Genomic DNA, 26,157 nt, shown 5'->3' on the forward strand with positions numbered 1-26,157 from the left:
CCTAATGCTGTGTACTTTTCTACAACTACTAAACGAGAGTCGGAAGACCGAAGCAATGGCAAGGAAACCTGGGGAACACCTTGGAGTGTAACACACCATCTCTCTACACCCCATACCCAATTTGTAGGCCTAATGCAGCCTACTTTCCGACACCTACTAAACGAGAGCATGAAGATCGAAGCTCAGGAAAGGCAACCTGGGGAACACCTTGGAGTGTAACACACCATCTCTCTCCACCCCATACCCATTTTTTAGGCCTAATGCAGTGTACTTTTCTACAACTACTAAACGAGAGTCGGAAGACCGAAGCAATGGCAAGGAAACCTGGGGAACACCTTGGAGTGTAACACACCATCTCTCTCCACCCCATTCCCCATTTTTTAGGCCTAATGCAGCCTACTTTCCGACACCTACTAAACGAGAGCATGAAGATCGAAGCTCAGGAAAGGCAACCTGGGGAACACCTTGGAGTGTAACACACCATCTCTCTCCACCCCATACCCATTTTGTAGGCCTAATGCTGTGTACTTTTCTACAACTACTAAACGAGAGTCGGAAGACTGAAGCAATGGCAAGGAAACCTGGGGAACACCTTGGAGTGTAACACACCATCTCTCTCCACCCCATACCCAATTTGTAGGCCTAATGCAGCCTACTTTCCGACACCTACTAAACGAGAGCATGAAGATCGAAGCTCAGGAAAGGCAACCTGGTGAAAACCTTGGAGTGTAACACAACCTGTCTCTACACCCCATACACAATTAGTAGGCCTAATGCAGCGTAGTTTCCAACAGCTACTAAACGAGAGCCGGAAGATCGAAGCTCAGGAAAGGCAACCTGGGGAACACCTTGGAGTGTAACACAACCTCTCTCTACACCACGGAAGGGCTGATTCTTAGGAAGGAAGGCTGTTGTAAATAAGCATTGCGCGTCCGAGGGTGATTATATTCTTATTCGGTATCTACTCACCCTCGGACGCGCCATGCTTCTTGATTTGTAATTAATGTTTATTTGCAATGTGCTTTTGACTTACTCAATTATTTTTTTAATTATTGATTTTATTAAATTAATAGTTTAACATCTTATTGGAAATAATTTAAAGGAGACGCGACAGGACAACACTCGGTGGATGCCATATCTGTGTTAACAACTCCAAAAAACTTTCAGTTAACTTCTTGCAGGAGAAAGAAATTGTAGCTGTTGGACCTTTGTAGTACAGTTCCAGATATTTGTTGTGTGTTTGTTTTGATTGTTAAAATGTCTGCATTTGAGATCTCAACACGATCTTATTTTTTATAATCAAATTAATTTTTTAAATATTTTATTAGGTTGGTTCAAGGGGTACACGGGCCGCAGTAGACAGGTCAGTGGAGGCCTAGTGGAAGGAGGGACCGCAGATGCGCCACTGTTTCACCCATACACAATTAGTAGGCCTAATGCAGCGTAGTTTCCAACAGCTACTAAACGAGAGCCGGAAGATCGAAGCTCAGGAAAGGCAACCTGGGGAACACCTTGGAGTGTAACAACAACCTCTCTCTACACCACGGAAGGGCTGATTCTTAGGAAGGAAGGCTGTTGTAAATAAGCATTGCGCGTCCGAGGGTGATTATATTCTTATTCGGTATCTACTCACCCTCGGACGCGCCATGCTTCTTGATTTGTAATTAATGTTTATTTGCAATGTGCTTTTGACTTACTCAATTATTTTTTTAATTATTGATTTTATTAAATTAATAGTTTAACATCTTATTGGAAATAATTTAAAGGAGACGCGACAGGACAACACTCGGTGGATGCCATATCTGTGTTAACAACTCCAAAAAACTTTCAGTTAACTTCTTGCAGGAGAAAGAAATTGTAGCTGTTGGACCTTTGTAGTACAGTTCCAGATATTTGTTGTGTGTTTGTTTTGATTGTTAAAATGTCTGCATTTGAGATCTCAACACGATCTTATTTTTTATAATCAAATTAATTTTTTAAATATTTTATTAGGTTGGTTCAAGGGGTACACGGGCCGCAGTAGACAGGTCAGTGGAGGCCTAGTGGAAGGAGTGACCACAGACAGGCATCGAAGGCCTAAAATAATAACACATGGCTGTAGGCAATTTTAAATTGGTTCCAGGGGTACACGGGCAGCAGTGCCCTGGTCAGTGTAGTAGTAGTTGAAAGAATGGACCGCAGACAGGCATCGAAGGCCTAAAATAAAAAAATTGGGCTGGCTGTAGGCAATTTTAAATTGGTTCCAGGGGTACACGGGCAGCAGTGGTGTGGTCAGTGGAGGCCTAGTGGAAGGAGTGACCGCAGACAGGCATCGAAGGCCGAAAATAATAACACATGGCTGTAGGCAATTCTAAATTGGTTACAGGGGTACACGGGCAGCAGTGGTGTGGTCAGTGGAGGCCTAGTGGAAGGAGTGACCGCAGACAGGCATCGAAGGCCTAAAATAATAACACATGGCTGTAGGCAATTTTAAATTGGTTCCAGGGGTACATGGGCAGCAGTGTATGGTCAGTGGAAGTCTAGTGGAAGGAGTGACCGCAGACAGGCTTCCAAGGCCTAACATAACAAACTTGGGCTGGCTGTAGGCACTTTTAAATTGGTTCCAGGGGTACACGGGCAGCAGTGGTCTGGTCAGTGGAAGTCTAGTGGAAGGAGTGACCGCAGACAGGCTTCGAAGGCCTAACATAACAAACTTGGGCTGGCTGTAGGCACTTTTAAATTGGTTCCAGGGGTACACGGGCAGCAGTGGTCTGGTCAGTGGAAGTCTAGTGGAAGGAGTGACCGCAGACAGGCTTCCAAGGCCTAACATAACAAACTTGGGCTGGCTGTAGGCACTTTTAAATTGGTTCCAGGGGTACACGGGCAGCAGTGGTCTGGTCAGTGGAAGTCTAGTGGAAGGAGTGACCGCAGACAGGCTTCGAAGGCCTAACATAACAAACTTGGGCTGGCTGTAGGCACTTTTAAATTGGTTCCAGGGGTACACGGGCAGCAGTGGTCTGGTCAGTGGAAGTCTAGTGGAAGGAGTGACCGCAGACAGGCTTCCAAGGCCTAACATAACAAACTTGGGCTGGCTGTAGGCACTTTTAAATTGGTTCCAGGGGTACACGGGCAGCAGTGGTCTGGTCAGTGGAAGTCTAGTGGAAGGAGTGACCGCAGACAGGCTTCGAAGGCCTAACATAACAAACTTGGGCTGGCTGTAGGCACTTTTAAATTGGTTCCAGGGGTACACGGGCAGCAGTGGTCTGGTCAGTGGAAGTCTAGTGGAAGGAGTGACCGCAGACAGGCTTCCAAGGCCTAACATAACAAAATTGGGCTGGCTGTAGGCACTTTAAATTGGTTCCAGGGGTACATGGGCAGCAGTGTATGGTCAGTGGAAGTCTAGTGGAAGGAGTGACGGCAGACAGTCTTCGAAGGCCTAACATAACAAAATTGGGCTGACTGTAGGCACTTTTAAATTGGTTCCAGGGTAACACGGCCAGCAGTGGCCTGGTCAGTGTAGTAGTTGTAGAAAGAAGGGACCGCAGACAGGCTTCGAAGGCCTAACATAACAAAAATGTCAAAACAATGGTATTGTCAGTGCCAGGCATTGAAGGATGTCAGCGCCTAGACTACACATTGGTGAAGCTGTGAGAGATAATTTTGCTAGTGGTAGAGCACTGTTTGAGCTGGGGGGGGGAACTGTCTTGTGGCCGGCGGTACAGGCACAGGGCCCCTCATATTACAACGGTGTGTCTGACGTTGGGTGCGCACCACCACCGCCAGAGACACTTTATTGTACTATGAGGGACCCAGTGGCAGTGCCGTCGACCAAAAGCGGCCACACCCACCTCTTCAGACAAACAGCACTCTCAAGGGTCCAAGCGCAAAGTGGCGATAGCACGGCCCCGTGTGGGGAGTTTGGCCATTTCGTGAGGTGGAAACATGTCGTATGCTGGACAATCAGGTGAAGAAAATTACGAGATTGGAAAAGTCATTCAGAATAGTCCACAGGCAAGACCTTTTCATAGGAAAGCTAGGTGTCAGCCGGGCAGGGTGGGGCAAAAGATTTTGAAATCCAGTTGTGGTTCATTTTAATGAAGGTTAGATCATCTACATTTTGGGTAGCCAGACGAGTCCTTTTTTCTGTTAGTATTGAACCTGCAGCACTGAATACTCTTTCTGATAGGACACTAGCTGCCGGGCAAGCAAGCTCCTGCAATGCATATTCTGCCAATTCTGGCCAGGTGTCTAATTTGGATGCCCAGTAATCAAATGGGAATGACGGTTGAGGGAGAACGTCGATAAGGGATGAAAAATAGTTTGTAACCATACTGGACAAATGTTGTCTCCTGTCACTTTGAATTGATGCTGCAGTACCTGTCCTGTCTGCGGTCATAGAAAAATCACTCCACAACCTGGTCAGAAAACCCCTCTGGCCAACGCCACTTCTGATTTCTGCCCCTCTAACACCTCTGGTCTGCTGGCCCCTGGAGCTCGTGTGAGAACGATCACGGGCGCTGTGTGCAGGGAATGCCAGAAGCAAACGGTCAACAAGAGTTGATTGTTTTGTTGCTAATATTAGTTCCAAGTTCTCATGTGGCATAATATTTTGCAATTTGCCTTTATAGCGAGGATCAAGGAGGCAGGCCAACCAGTAATCGTCATCGTTCATCATTTTTGTAATGCGTGTGTCCCTTTTGAGGATACGCAAGGCATAATCCGCCATGTGGGCCAAAGTTCCCGTTGTCAAATCTGCGGTTGTGCTTGGTTGAGGGGCAGTTGCAGGCAAATCTACGTCACTTGTGTCCCTCAAAAAACCAGAACCCGGCCTTGCCACGCCACCAATTTCCCGTGCCCCCGGGAAAGCTTCCTCATTAAAAATATACTCATCCCCATCATCCTCCTCATCCTCCACCTCCTCTTCGCCCGGTACCTCGTCATGTACACTGCCCTGACCAGACAATCGCTGACTGTCATCAAGGCTTTCCTCTTCCTCTGGTGCAGACGCCTGATCCTTTATGTGCGTCAAACTTTGCATCAGCAGACGCATTAGGGGGATGCTCATGCTTATTATGGCGTTGTCTGCACTAACCAGCCGTGTGCATTCCTCAAAACACTGAAGGACTTGACACATGTCTTGAATCTTCGACCACTGCACACCTGACAACTCCATGTCTGCCATCCTACTGCCTGCCCGTGTATGTGTATCCTCCCACAAAAACATAACAGCCCGCCTCTGTTCGCACAGTCTCTGAAGCATGTGCAGTGTTGAGTTCCACCTTGTTGCAACGTCTATGATTAGGCGATGCTGGGGAAGGTTCAAAGAACGCTGATAGGTCTGCATACGGCTGGAGTGTACAGGCGAACGGCGGATATGTGCGCAAAGTCCACGCACTTTGAGGAGCAGGTCGGATAACCCCGGATAACTTTTCAGGAAGCACTGCACCACCAGGTTTAAGGTGTGAGCCAGGCAAGGAATGTGTTTCAGTTGGGAAAGGGAGATGGCAGCCATGAAATTCCTTCCGTTATCACTCACTACCTTGCCTGCCTCAAGATCTACAGTGCCCAGCCACGACTGCGTTTCTTGCTGCAAGAACTCGGACAGAACTTCCGCGGTGTGTCTATTGTCGCCCAAACACTTCATAGCCAATACAGCCTGCTGACGTATGCCAGTAGCTGCCCCATAATGGGAGACCTGGTGTGCAACAGTGGCAGGTGCGGATGGAGTGTTTGTGCGACTGCGGTCTGTGGACGAGCTCTTGCTTCTGCAGGAGGACGAGGAGGAGGAGGAGGAGGAGGGGGTGCGAACGGCTACAGACAACTGTTTACTAGACCGTGGGCTAGGCAGAACTGTCCCAAACTTGCTGTCCCCTGTGGACCCTGAATCCACCACATTTACCCAGTGTGCCGTGATGGACACGTAACGTCCCTGGCCATGCCTACTGGTCCATGCATCTGTTGTCAGGTGCACCTTTGTGCTCACAGATTGCCTGAGTGCATGGACGATGCGCTCTTTAACATGCTGGTGGAGGGCTGGGATGGCTTTTCTGGAAAAAAAGTGTCGACTGGGTAGCTCGTAGCGTGGTACAGCGTAGTCCATCAGGTCTTTGAAAGCTTCGCTTTCAACTAACCGGTAGGGCATCATCTCTAACGAGATTAGTCTAGCTATGTGGGCGTTCAAACCCTGTGTACGCGGATGCGAGGCTAAGTATTTCCTTTTTCTAACCATAGTCTCATGTAGGGTGAGCTGGACTGGAGAGATGGAGATCGTGGAACTAGCGGGGGTGCCGGTGGACATGGCAGACTGAGAGACGGTGGGAGATGGTATTGTTGCCGCCGGTGCCCTAGATGCAGTGTTTCCTACTACGAAACTGGTGATTCCCTGACCCTGACTGCTTTGGCCTGGCAAAGATACCTGCACAGATACAGCAGGTGGTGCGCTAAATGGTGGTCCTACACTGCCGGAAGGGATGTTGCGTTGATGACTAGCTTCATTGGCCGAGGGTGCAACAACCTTAAGGGACGTTTGGTAGTTAGTCCAAGCTTTCAAATGCATGGTGGTTAAATGTCTATGCATGCAACTAGTATTGAGACTTTTCAGATTCTGACCTCTGCTTAAGGAAGTAGAACATTTTTGACAGATGACTTTGCGCTGATCAATTGGATGTTGTTTAAAAAAATGCCAGACTGCACTCTTTCTAGCATCGGATACCTTTTCAGGCATTGCAGACTGAGCTTTAACCGGATGGCCACGCTGTCCTCCACCAGGTTTTGGTTTTGCCACGCGTTTTGGGCAAGATACGGGCCCGGCAGATGGAACCTGTGGCGATGTTGATGCCTGCTGCGGCCCCTCCTCCTCCTCTGCTTCAGAACTGCTGCCGCCTGCACCCTGTTCCCCCAATGGCTGCCAATCGGGGTCAAGAACTGGGTCATCTAATAACTCTTCTTGTACCTCCTGCGCAACTTCGTCTGTGTCACCGTGTCGTTCGGTGGTATAGCGTTCGTGATGGGGCAACATAGTCTCATCAGGGTCTGATTCTTGATCAGCACCCTGCGAGGGCAATGTTGTGGTCTGAGTCAAAGGACCAGCATAGTAGTCTGGCTGTGGCTGTGCGTCAGTGCACTCCATGTCAGATTCAATTTGTAATGGGCATGGACTGTTAACTGCTTCACTTTCTAAGCCAGGGATGGTATGTGTAAAGAGCTCCATGGAGTAACCCGTTGTGTCGCCTGCTGCATTCTTCTCTGTTGTTGTTTTTGCTGAAGAGGACAAGGAAGTGACTTGTCCCTGACCGTGAACATCCACTAACGACGCGCTGCTTTTACTTTTACCAGTTTCACGAGAGGAGGCAAAAGAGCTAGAGGCTGAGTCAGCAAGATAAGCCAAAACTTGCTCTTGCTGCTCCGGCTTTAAAAGCGGTTTTCCTAATCCCAGAAAAGGGAGCGTTCGAGGCCTTGTGTAGCCGGACGACAAACCTGGCTCCACAGCTCCAGACTTAGGTGCAATATTTTTTTCCCCACGACCACCTGATGCTCCACCACTACCACTACCCTCATTACCAGCTGACAATGAACGCCCCCGGCCACGACCTCTTCCACTAGACTTCCTCATTGTTTTAAAAACGTAACCAAACTAACGTTATTTGTTGCAGTCACACAACTTACACGGTGAGCTATAACTTCAGTATGATTTAGCTACCCCTTTACAGGTTGGTGAGACCACAGCGAAAATCAGGCCCAATGTTACACACTTTTTTTTGGTGGCTGCAAATTAGAGAGATGCCCCACACGCAGGACTGTCACTGAAGCACAAATGTTAATATTAATGTCACACTATTATTTTTTTTTTATTTTTATTTTTTTCAGGAACACTTTAGAAACCCCCCCAAAAAAAATAAATTGATTTTTGCAGGGAGAATTTAGAAAACAAATGTAACAAACTATATGCTTTCTATGGGCCACTGAGTGAGAGATGACGCACACAGGAATCAGGAGTGGCACACAAGCCCAGAGGCCAATATTTTTCTACCAATGATTGATGGAGTTATTTTCTCTGGTAGATTTTGGAACCCAAATCAAGGGAAAAAAATATAGGCTTTCTATGGACCACAATTGGAGAGAGAGAGAGAGAGAGAGAGAGAGATGGCACACCCAGGAGTCAAGACTGGCACACAAGCAGAAAGGCCAATATTAATCTCCCACTGTTTTTTTTGGTTGTTTTTTTTTTTTTTTTTTCAGGGAGACTTTAGAAAAAAAAATAATAAAAAAAATATGATTTTATCAGGAAGAATTTAGAAACCAAATAAAATAAAATGATTTTTTCAGGGAGAATTTATAAAACAAATAAAAACAAAAATAGGCGTTCTATGGCCCACTGACTGAGAGATGACGCACACAGGAATCAGGAGTGGCACACAAGCCCAGAGGCCAATATTTTTCTACCAATGATTGATGGAGTTATTTTCTCTGGTAGATTTTGGAACCCAAATCAAGGAAAAAAAATATAGGCTTTCTATGGACCACAATTGGAGAGAGAGAGAGAGAGAGATGGCACACCCAGGAGTCAAGACTGGCACACAAGCAGAAAGGCCAATATTAATCTCCCACTGTTTTTTTTTTTTTTTTTTTTTTTTTCAGGGAGACTTTAGAAAAAAAAATAATAAAAAAAATATGATTTTATCAGGAAGAATTTAGAAACAAAATAAAATAAAATGATTTTTTCAGGGAGAATTTATAAAACAAATAAAAACAAAAATAGGCGTTCTATGGCCCACTGACTGAGAGATGACGCACACAGGAATCAGGAGTGGCACACAAGCCCAGAGGCCAATATTTTTCTACCAATGATTGATGGAGTTATTTTCTCTGGTAGATTTTGGAACCCAAATCAAGGAAAAAAAATATAGGCTTTCTATGGACCACAATTGGAGAGAGAGAGAGAGAGAGAGAGAGAGATGGCACACCCAGGAGTCAAGACTGGCACACAAGCAGAAAGGCCAATATTAATCTCCCACTGTTTTTTTTGGTTGTTTTTTTTTTTTTTTTTTCAGGGAGACATTAGAAAAAAAAATAATAAAAAAAATATGATTTTATCAGGAAGAATTTAGAAACCAAATAAAATAAAATGATTTTTTCAGGGAGAATTTATAAAACAAATAAAACCAAAAATAGGCGTTCTATGGCCCACTGACTGAGAGATGACGCACCCAGGAGTCAAGACTGGCACACAAGCAGAAAGGCCAATATTTATCTCCCACTGTTTTTTTTTTTTTTTTTTTTTTTTTCAGGGAGACTTTAGAAAAAAAAATAATAAAAAAAATATGATTTTATCAGGAAGAATTTAGAAACCAAATAAAATAAAATGATTTTTTCAGGGAGAATTTAGAAAACAAATAAAACCAAAAATAGGCGTTCTATGGCCCACTGACAGAGAGAGAGAGAGATGGAACGCTTAGTACTGGCACACAAGCCCAAAGGGCAATATTAATCTCCCTTTTTTTTTCCAGGGAGAATTTCTAAAACCCCCCAAAAAAAAAAAATTGGCTTTCTATGGCCCACTATTTGTGAGAGAGATGGGACGCTCAGGACTGGCACAGATGGCACGCTCAGGACTGGCACAGAAGCCCAGAGGCCAATATTAATCTCCCTTTTTTTCTGGGAGAATTTATAAAACCAAAAAAATATTTAAATAGGCTTTCTATGGCCCACTATTTGTGAGAGAGATGGCACGCTCAGGACTGGCACAGATGGCACGCTCACAACTGGCACACAAGCCCAGAGGCCAATATTAATCTCCCTTTTTTCAGGGAAAATTTATAAAACCAAAAAAAAAATTAAATAGGCTTTCTATGGCCCACTATTTGTGAGAGAGATGGCACGCTCAGGACTGGCACAGATGGCACGCTCACAACTGGCACACAAGCCCAGAGGCCAATATTAATCTCCCTTTTTTTCAGGGAGAATTTATAAAACCAAAAAAAAAATTAAATAGGCTTTCTATGGCCCACTATTTGTGAGAGAGATGGCACGCTCAGGGCTGGCACAGATGGCACGCTCAGGACTGGCACACAAGCCCAGAGGCCAATATTAATCTCCCTTTTTTTCAGGGAGAATTTATAAAACCCAAAAAAAAATAAAATAGGCTTTCTATGGCCCACTATTTGTGAGAGAGATGGCACACTCAGGACTGGCACACAAGCCCAAAGGCCAATATTAATCTCCCACTGTATTTTTATCAGGGAGAATTTATACACCCCACAAAAAAAAATACAGAAAAATGAAAAGGCTTTCTATGGCCCACTATGTGAGAGAGATGGCACACACAGGGATGGCACTCTAGCAGAAATGCCAAATTGCCAATCTTAATCTCCCACCAAAAAAAAAAAAAAAAAAAAAAACAGGGAATGTCCTACAATTACTATCTCCCTGCCTGCAGTAATCTCAGCCAGGTATGGCAGGCAGCAATAAGGAGTGGACTGATGCACAAATGAAATAAAAAGTGTGGACAAACAAAAAAGATAGCTGTGCAGAAAGGAAGGAACAAGAGGATTTGTGCTTTGAAAAAAGCAGTTGGTTTGCACAGCGGCGTACACACAGCAATGCAGCTATCAGGGAGCCTTCTAGGGCAGCCCAATGAGCTACAGCGCTGAGGGGAAAAAAAAAAAAAAAAAAACTTCCACTGTCCCTGCACACCGAGGGTGGTGTTGGACAGTGCAAATCGCTGCAGCACAAGCGGTTTTGTGGTTAATGGACCCTGCCTAACGCTATCCCTGCTTCTGACAAAGCGGCAGCAACCTCTCCCTAAGCTCAGATCAGCAGCAGTAAGATGGCGGTCGGCGGGAACGCCTCTTTATAGCCCCTGTGACGTCGCAGACAGCAAGCCAATCACTGCAATGCCCTTCTCTAAGATGGTGGGGACCAGGACCTATGTCATCACGCTGCCCACACTCTGCGTTTACCTTCATTGGCTGAGAAATGGCGCTTTTCGCGTCATTGAAACGCGACTTTGGCGCGAAAGTCGCGTACCGCATGGCCGACCCCGCACAGGGGTCGGATCGGGTTTCATGAAACCCCGACTTAGCCAAAAGTCGGCGACTTTTGAAAATGTTCGACCCGTTTCGCTCAACCCTAGTAACAACGTTAACAATACAATAATTAAAGCGAAATAAAACGACCCTTACAATCTGCAATGAGATGTTTTGGAGATACAAAGCACAGGTGTGTATTTACAATGATGGTCCAGCCATCTTCAGGGGGTGGGGGATAGATGGAGATAGTGAATGGGCTACACACACACAAACATAAAATGACTTTGATTAGTGACTGTGATAGGCCGCTCTGAACAAATGTGTTTTGAGCGAGCGCCTAAAACTATGCAAATTGTGGATGGTCCTAATATCTTGGGGTAGAGCATTCCAGAGAATTGGCGCAGCACGGGAGAAGTCTTGGAGTCAGGAGTGGGAGGTACGGATTAGTGCAGAGGTTAGTCGAAAGTCATTTGCAGAGCGCAGTGGTCGGCTAGGCCGATAGACCGAAATGAGGGAGGAGATGTAAGGGGGTGCTGCACTGTGGAGAGCTTTGTGGGTGAGAACAAGTACTTTGAATTGTATCCTGTAATGAATGGGCAGCCAGTGTAACGACTGGCGAAGAGCGGACGGGTCCGAGTACCAATTAGCCAGATGGACAACCCTGGCTGCTGCATTAAGGATAGACTGGAGAGGGGAAAGTCGAGTTAGGGGGAGGTTACAAAAATTATTGCTTGGAAATTCAGACACATGTTGTCAGAAGTTTATAGAATAAAAGAAAAATTAACATTTTACTCAAAAATATACCTATAAAGAGAAAAATCAGGCAAACTGAACATTTTGCAGTGGTCTCTTAATTTTTGCCAGAGCTGTGTGTGTGTTTTGAAGAATATTTTGTTTGAAAACAATGTGTAAATGACAAAGAATTTCTCTATGTAAAAGCTCATGTTAAAATCGCACTGCATTCTGATGTAAATTGGATGCTAGGTGTGAAAAATCGCATTGTACTCGCATAAAAAACGCATTACACTCGTCCGACTCTCCTTTATCAAATCAGACCGATTTTAAAATCGCCAGTGTGACTCCAGCCTTAGTCATTTAAACCTCTGCTCTTTTCTGTGATTTCCCATGTAGTAATTGCTCAATGATCCTCTATGTTCTAGAGTGAAATCCATATGCAGCAGTATCCTATTAAGGATCCAGCAGAAGATGTGTCATCGAATGTAAATGTTCCTCTGCTTACCCCAAAGTCATCTCCCAGACTTCGATTCTCCCCATCTTGCTCTTCGAATTACAGCACTGAAAATAGGTCTCAGGAAGTGACTCCCATTCACACCCCTCGAAAGAGTTGTGCTACTGAACTGCAAATACCACTTATCCCCTGTACCCGGCCGCCAGATCTAAGCCCAAGGTAAGAGGTCAGAAAATGATTTACTTCTATCTGGGAAGGCTCAACATCCAAGATTGCCAGAGTTACAGTGGGGCAAAAAAGTATTTAGTCAGTCAGCAATAGTGCAAGTTCCACCACTTAAAAAGATGAGAGGCGTCTGTAATTTATATCATAGGTAGACCTCAACAATGGGAGACAAACTGAGAAAAAAAATTCCAGAAAATCACATTGTCTGTTTTTTTATCATTTTTTTTGCATATTATGGTGGAAAATAAGTATTTGGTCAGAAACAAACAATCAAGATTTCTGGCTCTCACGGACCTGTAACTTCTTCTTTAAGAGTCTCCTCTTTCCTCCACTCATTACCTGTAGTAATGGCACCTGTTTAAACTTGTTATCAGTATAAAAAGACACCTGTGCACACCCTCAAACAGTCTGACTCCAAACTCCACTATGGTGAAGACCAAAGAGCTGTCAAAGGACACCAGAAACAAAATTGTAGACCTGCACCAGGCTGGTAAGACTGAATCTGCAATAGCCAACCAGCTTGGAGTGAAGAAATCAACAGTGGGAGCAATAATTAGAAAATGGAAGACATACAAGACCACTGATAATCTCCCTCGATCTGGGGCTCCACGCAAAATCCCACCCCGTGGGGTCAGAATGATCACAAGAACGGTGAGCAAAAATCCCAGAACCACGCGGGGGGACCTAGTGAATGAACTGCAGAGAGCTGGGACCAATGCAACAAGGCCTACCATAAGTAACACACTACGCCACCATGGACTCAGATCCTGCAGTGCCAGACGTGTCCCACTGCTTAAGCCAATACATGTCCGGGCCCGTCTGAAGTTTGCTAGAGAGCATTTGGATGATCCAGAGGAGTTTTGGGAGAATGTCCTATGGTCTGATTAAACCAAACTGGAACTGTTTGGTAGAAACACAACTTGTCGTGTTTGGAGGAAAAAGAATACTGAGTTGCATCCATCAAACACCATACCTACTGTAAAGCATAGTGGTGGAAACATCATGCTTTGGGGCTGTTTCTCTGCAAAGCGGCCAGGACGACTGATCCAGGTACATGAAAGAATGAATGGGGCCATGTATCGTGAGATTTTGAGTGCAAACCTCCTTCCATCAGCAAGGGCATTAAAGATGAAACGTGGCTGGGTCTTTCAACATGACAATGATCCAAAGCACACCGTCAGGGCAACGAAGGAGTGGCTTCGTAAGAAGCATTTCAAGGTCCTGGAGTGGCCTAGCCAGTCTCCAGATTTCAACCCTATAGAAAACCTTTGGAGGGAGTTGAAAGTCCGTGTTGCCAAGCGAAAAGCCAAAAACATCACTGCTCTAGAGGAGATCTGCATGGAGGAATGGGCCAACATACCAACAACAGTGTGTGGCAACCTTGTCAAGACTTACAGAAAACGTTTGACCTCTGTCATTGCCAATAAAGGATATATTACAAAGTATTGAGATGAAATTTTGTTTCTGACCAAATACTTATTTTCCACCATAATATGCAAATAAAATGTTAAAAAAACAGACAATGTGATTTTCTGGATTTTTTTTTCTCAGTTTGTCTCCCATAGTTGAGGTCTACCTATGATGTAAATTACAGACGCCTCTCATCTTTTTAAGTGGTGGAACTTGCACTATTGCTGACTGACTAAATACTTTTTTGCCCCACTGTATGTATTAATATTGTGGGTTTTATTTGTTTGAAATTTCTAAAAAAATCTCTGATGGGGATGAAATATTGCATATGTACTTCTTAGAATAAGATGCAGAAGTCTTGCCAATGGTGCACATGTCCCTGCTGGGGTCTATAAATGAGACGTCACTGGCCCCGTTCACATTCAAATCAAACTTTACATAGCTGTCATCATGTAAGAGCTGCCGCTCCTGATAACATGGAGATGTGCTATATGGTACAAAGGTGCAACGAGTAGGCAAGCCGGGTAGAAACATTTTCACCTTTCTATTTCTGGTTATTCTAGCTCTAAGTCCTGGATTGTACTGCAAGTTAACAAAAAAACAAACAAAATTGACCCGATTCATCAAAACGTTTATGCCAGTATTCTTATGTGAAATCTTTGATTAGTTTTAGAGTTTTGGTGCAAGTGCACTAAAATTATGCAACATTTGGCATTCTCACCCCATTTTTACCCACCTCTAACAAAGTGGGTGGAGCTGGGAAAGTATAGGGGGGCGGGTTATTGGCTGCACCACAAGTCTTACTCAGGCAGAGACTGTTTTCGATTTGTGGTGAGATGTACGCCACTCACTCGGTGCTCCTGATTCTTGAATCAGCATCCAGCACGTCTTCTCATCAAGACCGGTGTGAACAATGCAAGGCTTGATAAATCAGACCCTTAGTCCAACCACAATGTTAAAGGCAACCTCTGCTCAAAACTACAAATGACTATATACTATATTAAAGTTGTTTTCTGACTAGAGATATTTACCACTTATCCACAGGATACTGTAGATGACAAATGTTTGACTGATGGGATCTCATACACCCGTCCTATACACAAAGCTTACAAAAGTTAATTTTGTATAAAAGGTAAAATGATTAAAAATCACGTTTACTGTTGATTTTATTTTATTTTTTACAGGATTGTGGATGGGAAAGAAGGGACTACTGGGTTGGTTCAGCAGAAATTCACATTTTCAACCTGTAGTAGCCTTCAAAACACTTCAGGTAAGACAAACGTAGAAATAAGAAATTAATCAGGATATATACTGGGAAGAACGCCAAGAGAGCTAAAACTAATAGAAAAATATATAGAAGAGTCAGTCCTATCAGTGGAATGAGCAACGATACACAGTCTCTGAAGCGGTGAGGTGATAGAATAGTATCCTTCCTCCCAAAACGTAACTAACAAAGAGGTTCATAGGCCCACGCCTAATATTTCTTCTTGTAGACAGCAGAGACATTTATACTCTTTAACAGTGAAATTGCAATTCCAAGAAAAAGTTGTGGAATTATGAAAATCGCAAAAATGACAGACATTTTCATGTTATACAAACAATAAAAAAGGAACAATTTTGAAAAATTTTAATTAATTCAATATCAGGTATTAGCCCCACGTGCAAAAACACGTGTGCTTACATGCTTTCCATGCTATCATTGAGATTATTAATGGTTGTCATACTGAGTGCCTTTGGGCATGCAAATCATCAAGATCTGCTGCTAGCAGCTCCTTTTGCAGTTACGTCCAAGAGAAGAGTAGGACTCATTGCTGAAAATACACCGACATTCCAGCCTCAACTGCCATCTTGCTCTGCACTATGAGTCTTTAAGAGCAGTTGTGTGAGGGCAGTAGAAAACCTGTAGCTGGACATCTTCCTCATAGCCCTACGTTTAGGCTTTGTATAGGATGTTCAGTTTTACTTTCTGTACAGAATTGATCACTACATGCCATTCTTCTAGCTTCATAACATGATGATTTCTCCATGCAGAGATTCGCCTGTGTGCACCTCTTTTTGTCATTCCAGGTTATCATTTTTCTGCAAACCACTGGGACATACGATGTTGAACAGTGCTGACATCCTGTGGTATGCATGTACAGTTGTGCTCAAAAGTTTACATAACCAGGCAGAATTTTTGCTTTCTTGGCCTTTTTTTCAGAGAATATGAATGATAACACAAAAACTTTTTCTCCACTCATGATTAGTGGTTGGGTGAAGCCATTTATTGTCAAACTACTGCGTTTTCTCTTTTTATATCACAATGACAACCCAAAACATCCAAATGACCCCGATCAAAAGTTCACATACCCTGGTGATTTTGGCCTGATAACAGGCACAGAAGTTGACACAAATGGCTTTGAATGGCTACTAAGGCTATGTGCACACGCCAGGATTTCTGGCAGAAATTTTCCTGACAAAAACCTGACATTTCTGCCAGAAATCCGCATGCGTTTTTTTTCACATTTTTTTTGCGCGTTTTTGATGCATTTCTTCTTGCATTTTTTGCAAATGCATAGAATAGCAGGAAAAACACAAAAAACCTGCAAAATTAATAAACATGCTGCTTTTTTTACCGCGATGCATTTTTTTTGCGTAAAAAAACGCATCATGTGCACAAAAATTGCAGAATGCATTCTAAATGATAGGATGCATATGTCTGCAGCTTCTAATGCGGTTTTATTGCGTTTTGTATCGCGAAAAAAACACGAAAAAACCTGTGACCTGTTTACTTGTAATCCGTGTGTGTACATAAAAGCTGAATGAGTTTCTGGGATTCAAACTTTTGCATCTTTCATCCAGCAACTGACATTTCTGGATGGGGAGTCATGGGGAAAGCAAAAGAATTGTCAATGGATCTATGGGAAAAGGTAGCTGAACTGTATAAAACAGGATAGGGGTACAAAAATATATCCAAGGAATTGATAATGCCAGTCAGCAGCGTTCAAACTGTGATTAACAAATGGAAAATCAGGGACTCTGTAAAAACAAAACCACGGTCAGGTAGACCAACAAAAATGTCGTCCACAACTACTAGGAATATTGTTAGGGATGCAAAGAAAAACCCACAAATAACATCAGCTGAAATACAGGACTCTCTGAAAACTAGCTTTGTGGCTGTTTCAAGATGCACAATAAGGAGGCACTTGAAGAAAAATGGGCAGTATGGTCGAGTTGCCAGAAGAAAGCCATTACTGTGCAAATGCCATGAAGTATCTCACCTACAATAGGCAAAACAGCACAGAGACAAGCCTCAAAACTTCTGGAACAAGGTAATTTGGAGTGATGAGACCAATGTTACATTTGGAGAGAGGTCAACAAGGCCTATGATGAAAGGAACACCATTCCTACTGTAAAGCACTGAGGTGGATCGTTGATGTTTTGGGGATGCGTGAGCTTCAAAGACACAGGAAACTTGGTCAAAGTTGAAGGAAAGATGAATCTAGCACGTTAGCAAATACTGAAGGTAAATTTGCACTCATCAGCCCGGAAGCTGCGCATTGGACGTACTTGGACGTTCCAACATGACAACGATCCAAAACACAAGGCCAAGTCAACCTGTCATTGGCTACAGCAGAGCAAAGTGAAGGTTCTAGAGTGGCCATTTTAGTCTCCTGACATCAATATTATTGTGCCAGTCTGAGAAGATCTCAAACGCGCAGTTCATGCTAGACAGCCCAGGAATTTACAGGAACTGGAGGCTTTTTGCCAAGAAGAGTGGGCAGTTTTACCATCTGAGAAAATAAAGACCCTCATCCACTACTACCACAAAAGACTTTAAGCTGTCATTGATTTTAGAGGGGGCAATACACGGTATTAAGAAATGGGGTATGTGAACTTTTGATCAGGGTCACTTGGATGTTTTCGGTTGTCATTGTGATTTAAAAAGAGAAAACACAGTAGTTTGACAATAAATGGCTTTACCCAACCACTAACCATGAGGGGAAACAAAGTTATGGGGTTATAATTTATATTCTCTGAAAAAAGGCCAAGAAAGCAAAAATTCTGCTGGGGTATGTAAACTTTTGAGCACAACTGTAGCTATCAGCCAAAGTGATAACTAGAAACGTCGATGAACAGGGGGTTTCACACAATCATCCCACAAGACTTGAGCTGATTTTTGACGTTTCATATGACTAAACATTTTTTTGCTTTCAATATTTCTTTTTTACGTCTCCAACAAGCCACAGTTTGGAGCTAGATGCTTAAACATTTAGTCATTTGCGACTCTTAGCGACACTGGATACTTCCTCAATTTGCATGACCTTACTTTTTGTTGTTACAATTTCAATGTTGAGGAGTGTATATTGATAAGGAGATGAGGGGGATTATGATAGTTTTGATGATCGCAAAGCAAACTAGAATATAAAACTGGCTACAGCCAAGCTGCCCTACTGTCCAGAAGTTATAAAAATATCAGATCTCTCGTGTTTCTAGAAGTGAGGACAGGCAACACACAAAGGATACTAAGGAAAGCAGAAGAATGGAAAGAGCTGATCACTTTGGAGCTCACAAACCAAGAATCACAATGTCTACTTGAAAAGATCATATATAAATGAAATACATGATGACGTATACACTAGGAATTCAATAAATCTAGATAATCATTGACTCAAGAGGCAGACAATTGGGTGAGGGAGGGAGAGGGGAGAGAAATGGAAGGGGATATTAAAATGTATGTATATTTACGGAATATGGTTGGTTTGCATTATAATTTTAAAAATATTTAATGAAACTTAAAAGTGAATACAGAACTTAAGAAACACAACTCAGACTGAAGTTGGTAAATCCAATATTACCAATTCATTTATGAGGATAAATACAGAAGATAACAACGAATAGGATGTGGCCTTCTTTTTAGCTAAGACAATTCGATAAAACCCGATGTCTCCTGAATGTTTTAGTTAATAGTGTAATCCAGAAACATAGTCCTGTTAGGATAATAAAATATGAGGGCCCAGGATACCTGGAGTTAAATATTTAGTTTCTCACTTATATAGCGCCATTAATCCCATAGCGCTTTACAGACATCATCATCATTGTCCCGATTGGGGCTCACAATCTAAATTCCTTATCAATACTTCATTGAAGTGTGGGGAAAAATCGGAGAGACCAAAGAAAAGACATAAACCCGGGGAGAACATACAAACTTCTTGCAGATGTTGTTCTTGGTGGGATTTGAACCCAGGAATTCACGTAAAAGAGAAACAATGAGATATTTAAAACAATTCTGGATGCCTTCGTATAAAGGTGTCCAGTGTCCATAGTGTGGTTTCAGATTCTGAAAACTTCATTACCTAAGGGTATAGGAGTTCTACAACTACTGGAAATATTGGGAGTTGTACCAAAATACCTAGAGAGCCAGAAGCTTGAAATCACTGCATTGGAGTATATGTAACATTTAAAAAAAAAAGCAAAACCTTTTAAAATTCTTTTTTATATCCCTCCTGTGAATATAACAAGACGATTTCTCATCTTCATTCTATTAACAGATCATTTATTGTTGACATCAGAACCAAGAGCCACTGAAAGTATGGATCGTCTCAGTCAGGCGGTAAGTGACTGGTGCTCGGACTACAATTGTATTAGATATTTCTATAGCAATGGAAGCTGGCAGCAATTTTTTTTTTCACTGAAAAAAGGCCATCATATATTGTTCTTTTCTCCCAGGTATCTGATCTCTCGTGCCAAGTACAGGAGCTGAGAGAAGGCCTCCAGACCCTTCGTCATGCAGTTCACGTTTCCTTAATGCCATGCAGTCCATCATCCTGCCACCATGGAGGAGACTTCCATTCACACTATGGGGGAGGGGTACATTCACCGGTAGATGCAACAAGTACATGTCCTTCACTTTTTCATCCTGTTCGAGTAGAAAAACCATCTCAGGTCTGTTATATACACAGTCCTCCTCCAGCTTGCTCAGAAGGACACTTATCTTGGCTTTGGGCTCCCCCTACCCCCATGTGGTTGCATTGCACAGGATTTGAACAAAGAGACCTTATCCAGCCAGGTGCAATGGGGGAGCCGTACCCTGCTACAGACACGCATTCTGTAGAAATGCATTTTATCATTCCACAAAGAGGAAGCAACACAGATTCGGAGAGCTGGTCCAGGGAAGAAGGAACAGGAGTGTGAGGATGAGCCGGAAGCGTATTAGTAAAGATACAAGGTTGTGCAATATGTCACGTTTTGGAAGAGAAGACTGTATACGGAACAGTTCAATGTTCTGATTAACAAGAGGCGAAGAACAAAGGGTTGTACTTGGTGTAACGCGGCACCTTAGACATTTATACTTAAGCCAATACTTTTCCCAAGCTTAACTTTGTAGAAAACAAAAAAAAGCTTTATAAAATTAATTTCCATTGGATTTTATTTAATTTAAAAGGTTTTCTAGATCTTCAATTTAAGGGGTGTTATAAAATTAAAAATATTGCTTTCTTCATCACTCATAGTTGAGGTCTGGTATTACAGCTTTACCCCATTCATGTAAAATGTCCACTCTGCAATGTTGTACTGTATGTGATATACAGCCACAGCTATATACGTACAGACTCAGGGAGAAAGTGCCAGCACCAACCCCTGCAAGGCAATATAAAAGATATACCCTGTATTATTGTAAAGCTAAACCAATCAATTACACAATCCATTAACACATTGGAACTTCAGACTCATGGTAAACTAAATAGTCTAAAATTTGCTCACCTTAAATCTTCATTTTCTGGAGTCCGTAGGCAGCACATAATTATTTTAATAGGTTAATAAGCAATCTTCTGTTTCGGTTAGGGGTAAAGGATTAACTCATTAACTACATGAAATTGACCACTCCCATACACTTATCTAATAAAGGGAGTAAGGAAACCACACACCATGTATATATTTGCAGCAATAAACAAAATGTATTTAATAAAGGGTGGGGAAGTTTGTGCTGCCTACAGACAACAGGAAATTAAAATTTCAGTTGAGTAATTTTTACACTTTCCAGGACGTCCTACGGCAGCACATAATGGGATTTATAAAGCAATAAACAAAAAAAATTATTTAGGGTGGGGGACAGGAACCAACTGCTTTCTCTAGCACACTTTTACCGAAGGCTGAACCCTCTGTAGCAAAGATGTCTAATTTGTAATGTTTCACAAAAGGTAGACACAACCTGGTGGCCGCTCTACAAATACAGGTGCTTCTCACAAAATTAGAATATCATCAAAAAAGTTAATTTATTTCAGCTTTTCAGTACAAAAAGTGAAACTCATAATATATAGTTATTACAAAAAGAGTGATCTATTTCTAGTGTTTATTTCTGTTAATGTTGATGATTATGGCTTACAGTCAATGAAAACCCCAAAGTCATTCTCTCATAAAGTATTCTATTTTACTAACACCAGCTTGAAAAATGATGTAAAATCTGAAATGTTCGCCTACTGAAATATATGTTCAGTAGATGCACTCAATACTTGGTCAGGGCTCCTTTTGCATCAATTACTGCATCAATGCGGCGTGGCATGGAGGCAATCAGCCTGTGGCACTGCTAAGGTGTTATGGAGGCCCAGGTTGCTTTGATAGCAGCTTTCAGTTCATCTGCATTGTTGGGTCTGATGTCTCATTTTCCTCGACAGTACCCCATAGATTCTCTATGGAGTTAAGGTCAGATAAGTTTGTTGGCCAATCAAGCACAGTGATACTGTCGTTTTTAGACCAGTGTGGTAGAGCGGCTCACTCGGCTGCACATTGGTAGTCAATGGAACACTGTGCCTTTAACCCATTTCTGACATCAGACGTACTATCCCGTCGAGGTGGGGTGGGCCCCTATGACCACCGACGGGATAGTACGTCATATGCGATCGGCAGCGCTCACTGGGGGAGCGCCGCCGATAGCGGCCGGGTGTCAGCTGCCTATCGCAGCTGACATCCGGCACTATGTGCCAGGAGCGGTCACGGACCGCCCCCGGCACATTAACCCCCGGCACACCGCGATCAAAGATGATCGCGATGTGCCGGCGGTACAGGGAAGCTTCCTGCAGGGAGGGGGCTCCCTGCGGGCTTCCCTGAGCCCTCCGCAGCAACGCAATGTGATCGCGTTGCTGTGAGGGTCTTACCTCCCTCCCTGCCTGCTCCAGCCTCGGATCCAAGATGACCGCGGATCCGGGTCCTGCAGGGAGGGAGGTGGCTTCACAGAGCCTGCTCAGAGCAGGCACTGTAACATAGTAACATAGTTAGTAAGACCGAAAAAAGACATTTGTCCATCCAGTTCAGCCTATATTCCATCATAATAAATCCCCAGATCTACGTCCTTCTACAGAACCTAATAATTGTATGATACAATATTGTTCTGCTCCAGGAAGACATCCAGGCCTCTCTTGAACCCCTCGACTGAGTTCGCCATCACCACCTCCTCAGGCAAGCAATTCCAGATTCTCACTGCCCTAACAGTAAAGAATCCTCTTCTATGTTGGTGGAAAAACCTTCTCTCCTCCAGACGCAAAGAATGCCCCCTTGTGCCCATCACCTTCCTTGGTATAAACAGATCCTCAGCGAGATATTTGTATTGTCCCCTTATATACTTATACATGGTTATTAGATCGCCCCTTAGTCGTCTTTTTTCTAGACTAAATAATCCTAATTTCGCTAATCTATCTGGGTATTGTAGTTCTCCCATCCCCTTTATTAATTTTGTTGCCCTCCTTTGTACTCTCTCTAGTTCCATTATATCCTTCCTGAGCACCGGTGCCCAAAACTGGACACAGTACTCCATGTGCGGTCTAACTAGGGATTTGTACAGAGGCAGTATAATGCTCTCATCATGTGTATCCAGACCTCTTTTAATGCACCCCATGATCCTGTTTGCCTTGGCAGCTGCTGCCTGGCACTGGCTGCTCCAGGTAAGTTTATCATTAACTAGGATCCCCAAGTTCTTCTCCCTGTCAGATTTACCCAGTGGTTTCCCATTCAGTGTGTAATGGTGATATTGATTCCTTCTTCCCATGTGTATAACCTTACATTTTTCATTGTTAAACCTCATCTGCCACCTTTCAGCCCAAGTTTCCAACTTATCCAGATCCATCTGTAGCAGAATACTATCTTCTCTTGTATTAACTGCTTTACATAGTTTTGTATCATCTGCAAATATCGATATTTTACTGTGTAAACCTTCTACCAGATCATTAATGAATATGTTGAAGAGAACAGGTCCCAATACTGACCCCTGCGGTACCCCACTGGTCACAGCGACCCAGTTAGAGACTATACCATTTATAACCACCCTCTGCTTTCTATCACTAAGCCAGTTACTAACCCATTTACACACATTTTCCCCCAGACCAAGCATTCTCATTTTGTGTACCAACCTCTTGTGCGGCACGGTATCAAACGCTTTGGAAAAATCGAGATATACCACGTCCAATGACTCACCGTGGTCCAGCCTATAGCTTACCTCTTCATAAAAACTGATTAGATTGGTTTGAAAGGAGCGATTTCTCATAAACCCATGCTGATATGGAGTTAAACAGTTATTCTCATTGAGATAATCCAGAATAACATCCCTCAGAAACCCTTCAAATATTTTACCAACAATAGAGGTTAGACTTACTGGCCTATAATTTACAGGTTCACTTTTAGAGCCCTTTTTGAATATTGGCACCACATTTGCTATGCGCCAGTCCTGCGGAACAGACCCTGTCGCTATAGAGTCCCTAAAAATAAGAAATAATGGTTTATCTATTACATCACTTAGTTCTCTTAGTACTCGTGGGTGTATGCCATCCGGACCCGGAGATTTATCTATTTTAATCTTATTTAGCCGGTTTCGCACCTCTTCTTGGGTTAGATTGGTGACCCTTAATATAGGGTTTTCATTGTTTCTTGGGATTTCACCTAGCATTTCATTTTCCACCGTGAATACCGTGGAGAAGAAGGTGTTTAATATGTTAGCTTTTTCCTCGTCATCTACAACCATTCTTTCCTCACTATTTTTTAAGCCTGCAGCTTTTTGAAGCCTGCAGCACTGTAAGTCAGATCAGTGATCTGACAGAGTGCTATGCAAACTGTCAGATCATTGATCTGTGATGTCCCCCACTGGGACAAAATAAAAAAGTTAAAAAATTTTTTTCCAAATGTGTAAAAGAAAAATATATATATTCCTAAATAATGAAAAAAAATATATATTATTCCCATAAATACATTTCTTCATCTAAATAAAAAAATAAAATAAAAGTACACATATTTAGTATCGCCGCGTCCGTAACGACCCGACCTATAAAACTGGCCCACTAGTTAACCCCTTCAGTAAACACCGTAAGAAAAGAAAAAAAAAAACTAGGCAAAAAACAACGCTTTATTATCATACCGCCGAACTAAAAGTGGAATAACACGCGATCAAAAAGACAGATATAAATAACCATGGTACTGCTGAAAGCGTCATCTTGTCCCGCAAAAAACGAGCCGCCATACAGCATCATCAGCAAAAAAATAAAAAAGTTATAGTCCTGAGAATAAAGCGATGCAAAAATAATTATTTTTTCTGTAAAATAGTTTTTATCGTATAAAAGCGGCAAAACATAAAAAAATTATATAAATGAGGTGTCGCTGTAATGGTACTGACCCGAAGAATAAAACTGCTTTATCAATTTTACCAAACGCGGAACGGTATAAACGCCTCCTCCAAAAGAAATTCATGAATAGCTGGTTTTTGGTCATTCTTCCTCACAAAAATCGGAATAAAAAGCGATAAAAAAAATGTGCCCGAAAATGTTACCAATAAAAACGTCAACTCGTCCCACAAAAAACAAGACCTCACATGACTCTGTGGACCAAAATATGGAAAAATTATAGCTCTCAAAATGTGGTAATGCAAAAAATATTTTTAGCAATAAAAAGCGTCTTTCAGTGTGTGACGGCTGCCAATCATAAAAATCCGCTAAAAAACTCGCTATAAAAGTAAATCAAACCCCCCTTCATCACCCCCTTAGTCAGGGAAAAATTAAAAAAATGTATTTATTTCCATTTTCCCATTAGGGTTAGGGTTAGGGCTAGGGTTAGGGCTAGGGTTAGGACTAGGGTTAGGACTAGGGTTAGGGTTGGGGCTAAAGTTAGGGATTAGATTATATTTACATTTGGGAATAGGGTTGGGATTAGGGTTAGGGGTGTGTCAGGGTTAGAGGTGTGGTTAGGGTTACCGTTGGAATTAGGGTAAGGGGTGTGTTTGGATTAGGGTTTGTTATAATTGGGGGGTTTCCACTGTTTAGGCACATCAGGGGCTCTCCAAACACGACATGGCGTCCGATCTCAATTCCAGCCAATTCTGCGTTGAAAAAGTAAAACAGTGCTCCTTCCCTTCCGAGCTCTCCCGTGTGCCCAAACAGTGGTTTACCCCCACATATGGGGTATCAGCGTACTCAGGACAAATTGTACAACAACTTTTGGGGTCCAATTTCTTCTCTTACCCGTGGGAAAATAAAACATTGGGGGCGAAAAGATAATTTTTGTGAAAAAATATGATTTTTTATTTTTACGGTTCTGCATTATAATCTTCTGTGAAGCACTTGGTGGGTCAAAGTGCTCACCACACCTCTAGATAAGTTCCTTAGGGGGTCTACTTTCCAAAATGGTGTCACTTGTGGGGGGTTTCAATGTTTAGCCACATCAGGGGCTCTCCAAACGCAACTTGGTGTCCCATCTCAATTCCAGTCAATTTTGCATTGAAAAGTCAAACGGCGCTCCTTCGCTTCCGAGCTCTGTCATGCGCCCAAACAGTGGTTTACCCCCACATATGGGGTATCGGTGTACTCAGGACAAATTGTACAACAACTTTTGGCATCCATTTTCTCCTGTTACCCTTGGTAAAATAAAACAAATTGGAGCTGAAGTAATTTTTTTGTGAAAAAAAGTTAAATGTTCATTTTTATTTAAACATTCCAAAAATTCCTGTGAAGCACCAGAAGGGTTAATAAACTTCTTGAATATGGTTTTGAGCACCTTGAGGGGTGCAGTTTTTAGAATGGTGTCACACTTGGGTATTTTCTTTCATATAGACCCCTCAAAAAGACTTCAAATGAGATGTGGTCCCTAAAAAAAATGGTGTTGTAAAAATGAGAAATTGCTGGTCAACTTTTAACCCTTATAAGTCCCTAACAAAAAAAAATTTTGGTTCCAAAATTGTGCTGATGTAAAGTAGACATGTGGGAAATGTTACTTATTAAGTATTTTGTGTGACATATCTCTGTGATTTAATTGCATAAAAATTCAAATTTGGAAAATTGCGAAATTTTCATAATTTTCGCCAAATTTCCGTTTTTT

General features: G+C 42.7%; 1 protein-coding gene across 1 annotated transcript in view; it reads left to right on the forward strand.

The window, feature by feature from the left end:
• KCNH3 (potassium voltage-gated channel subfamily H member 3) overlaps positions 1-20,316 on the forward strand; it is a 140,453-nt gene extending 120,137 nt beyond the window's left edge. The window contains exons 13-16 of the mRNA XM_069758366.1: positions 12,167-12,414; positions 15,015-15,100; positions 19,362-19,423; positions 19,540-20,316. Of these exons, the coding sequence (XP_069614467.1) occupies positions 12,167-12,414; positions 15,015-15,100; positions 19,362-19,423; positions 19,540-20,004 (861 nt within the window). The 3' untranslated portion in view covers positions 20,005-20,316. The remainder of the gene's footprint in view (positions 1-12,166; positions 12,415-15,014; positions 15,101-19,361; positions 19,424-19,539) is intronic.
• Positions 20,317-26,157: the final 5,841 nt, after the last annotated feature.

The sequence above is a fragment of the Ranitomeya imitator genome, chromosome 3, assembly GCF_032444005.1.
Source record: "Ranitomeya imitator isolate aRanImi1 chromosome 3, aRanImi1.pri, whole genome shotgun sequence".
NCBI classification, from domain to species: Eukaryota; Metazoa; Chordata; class Amphibia; order Anura; family Dendrobatidae; genus Ranitomeya; species Ranitomeya imitator.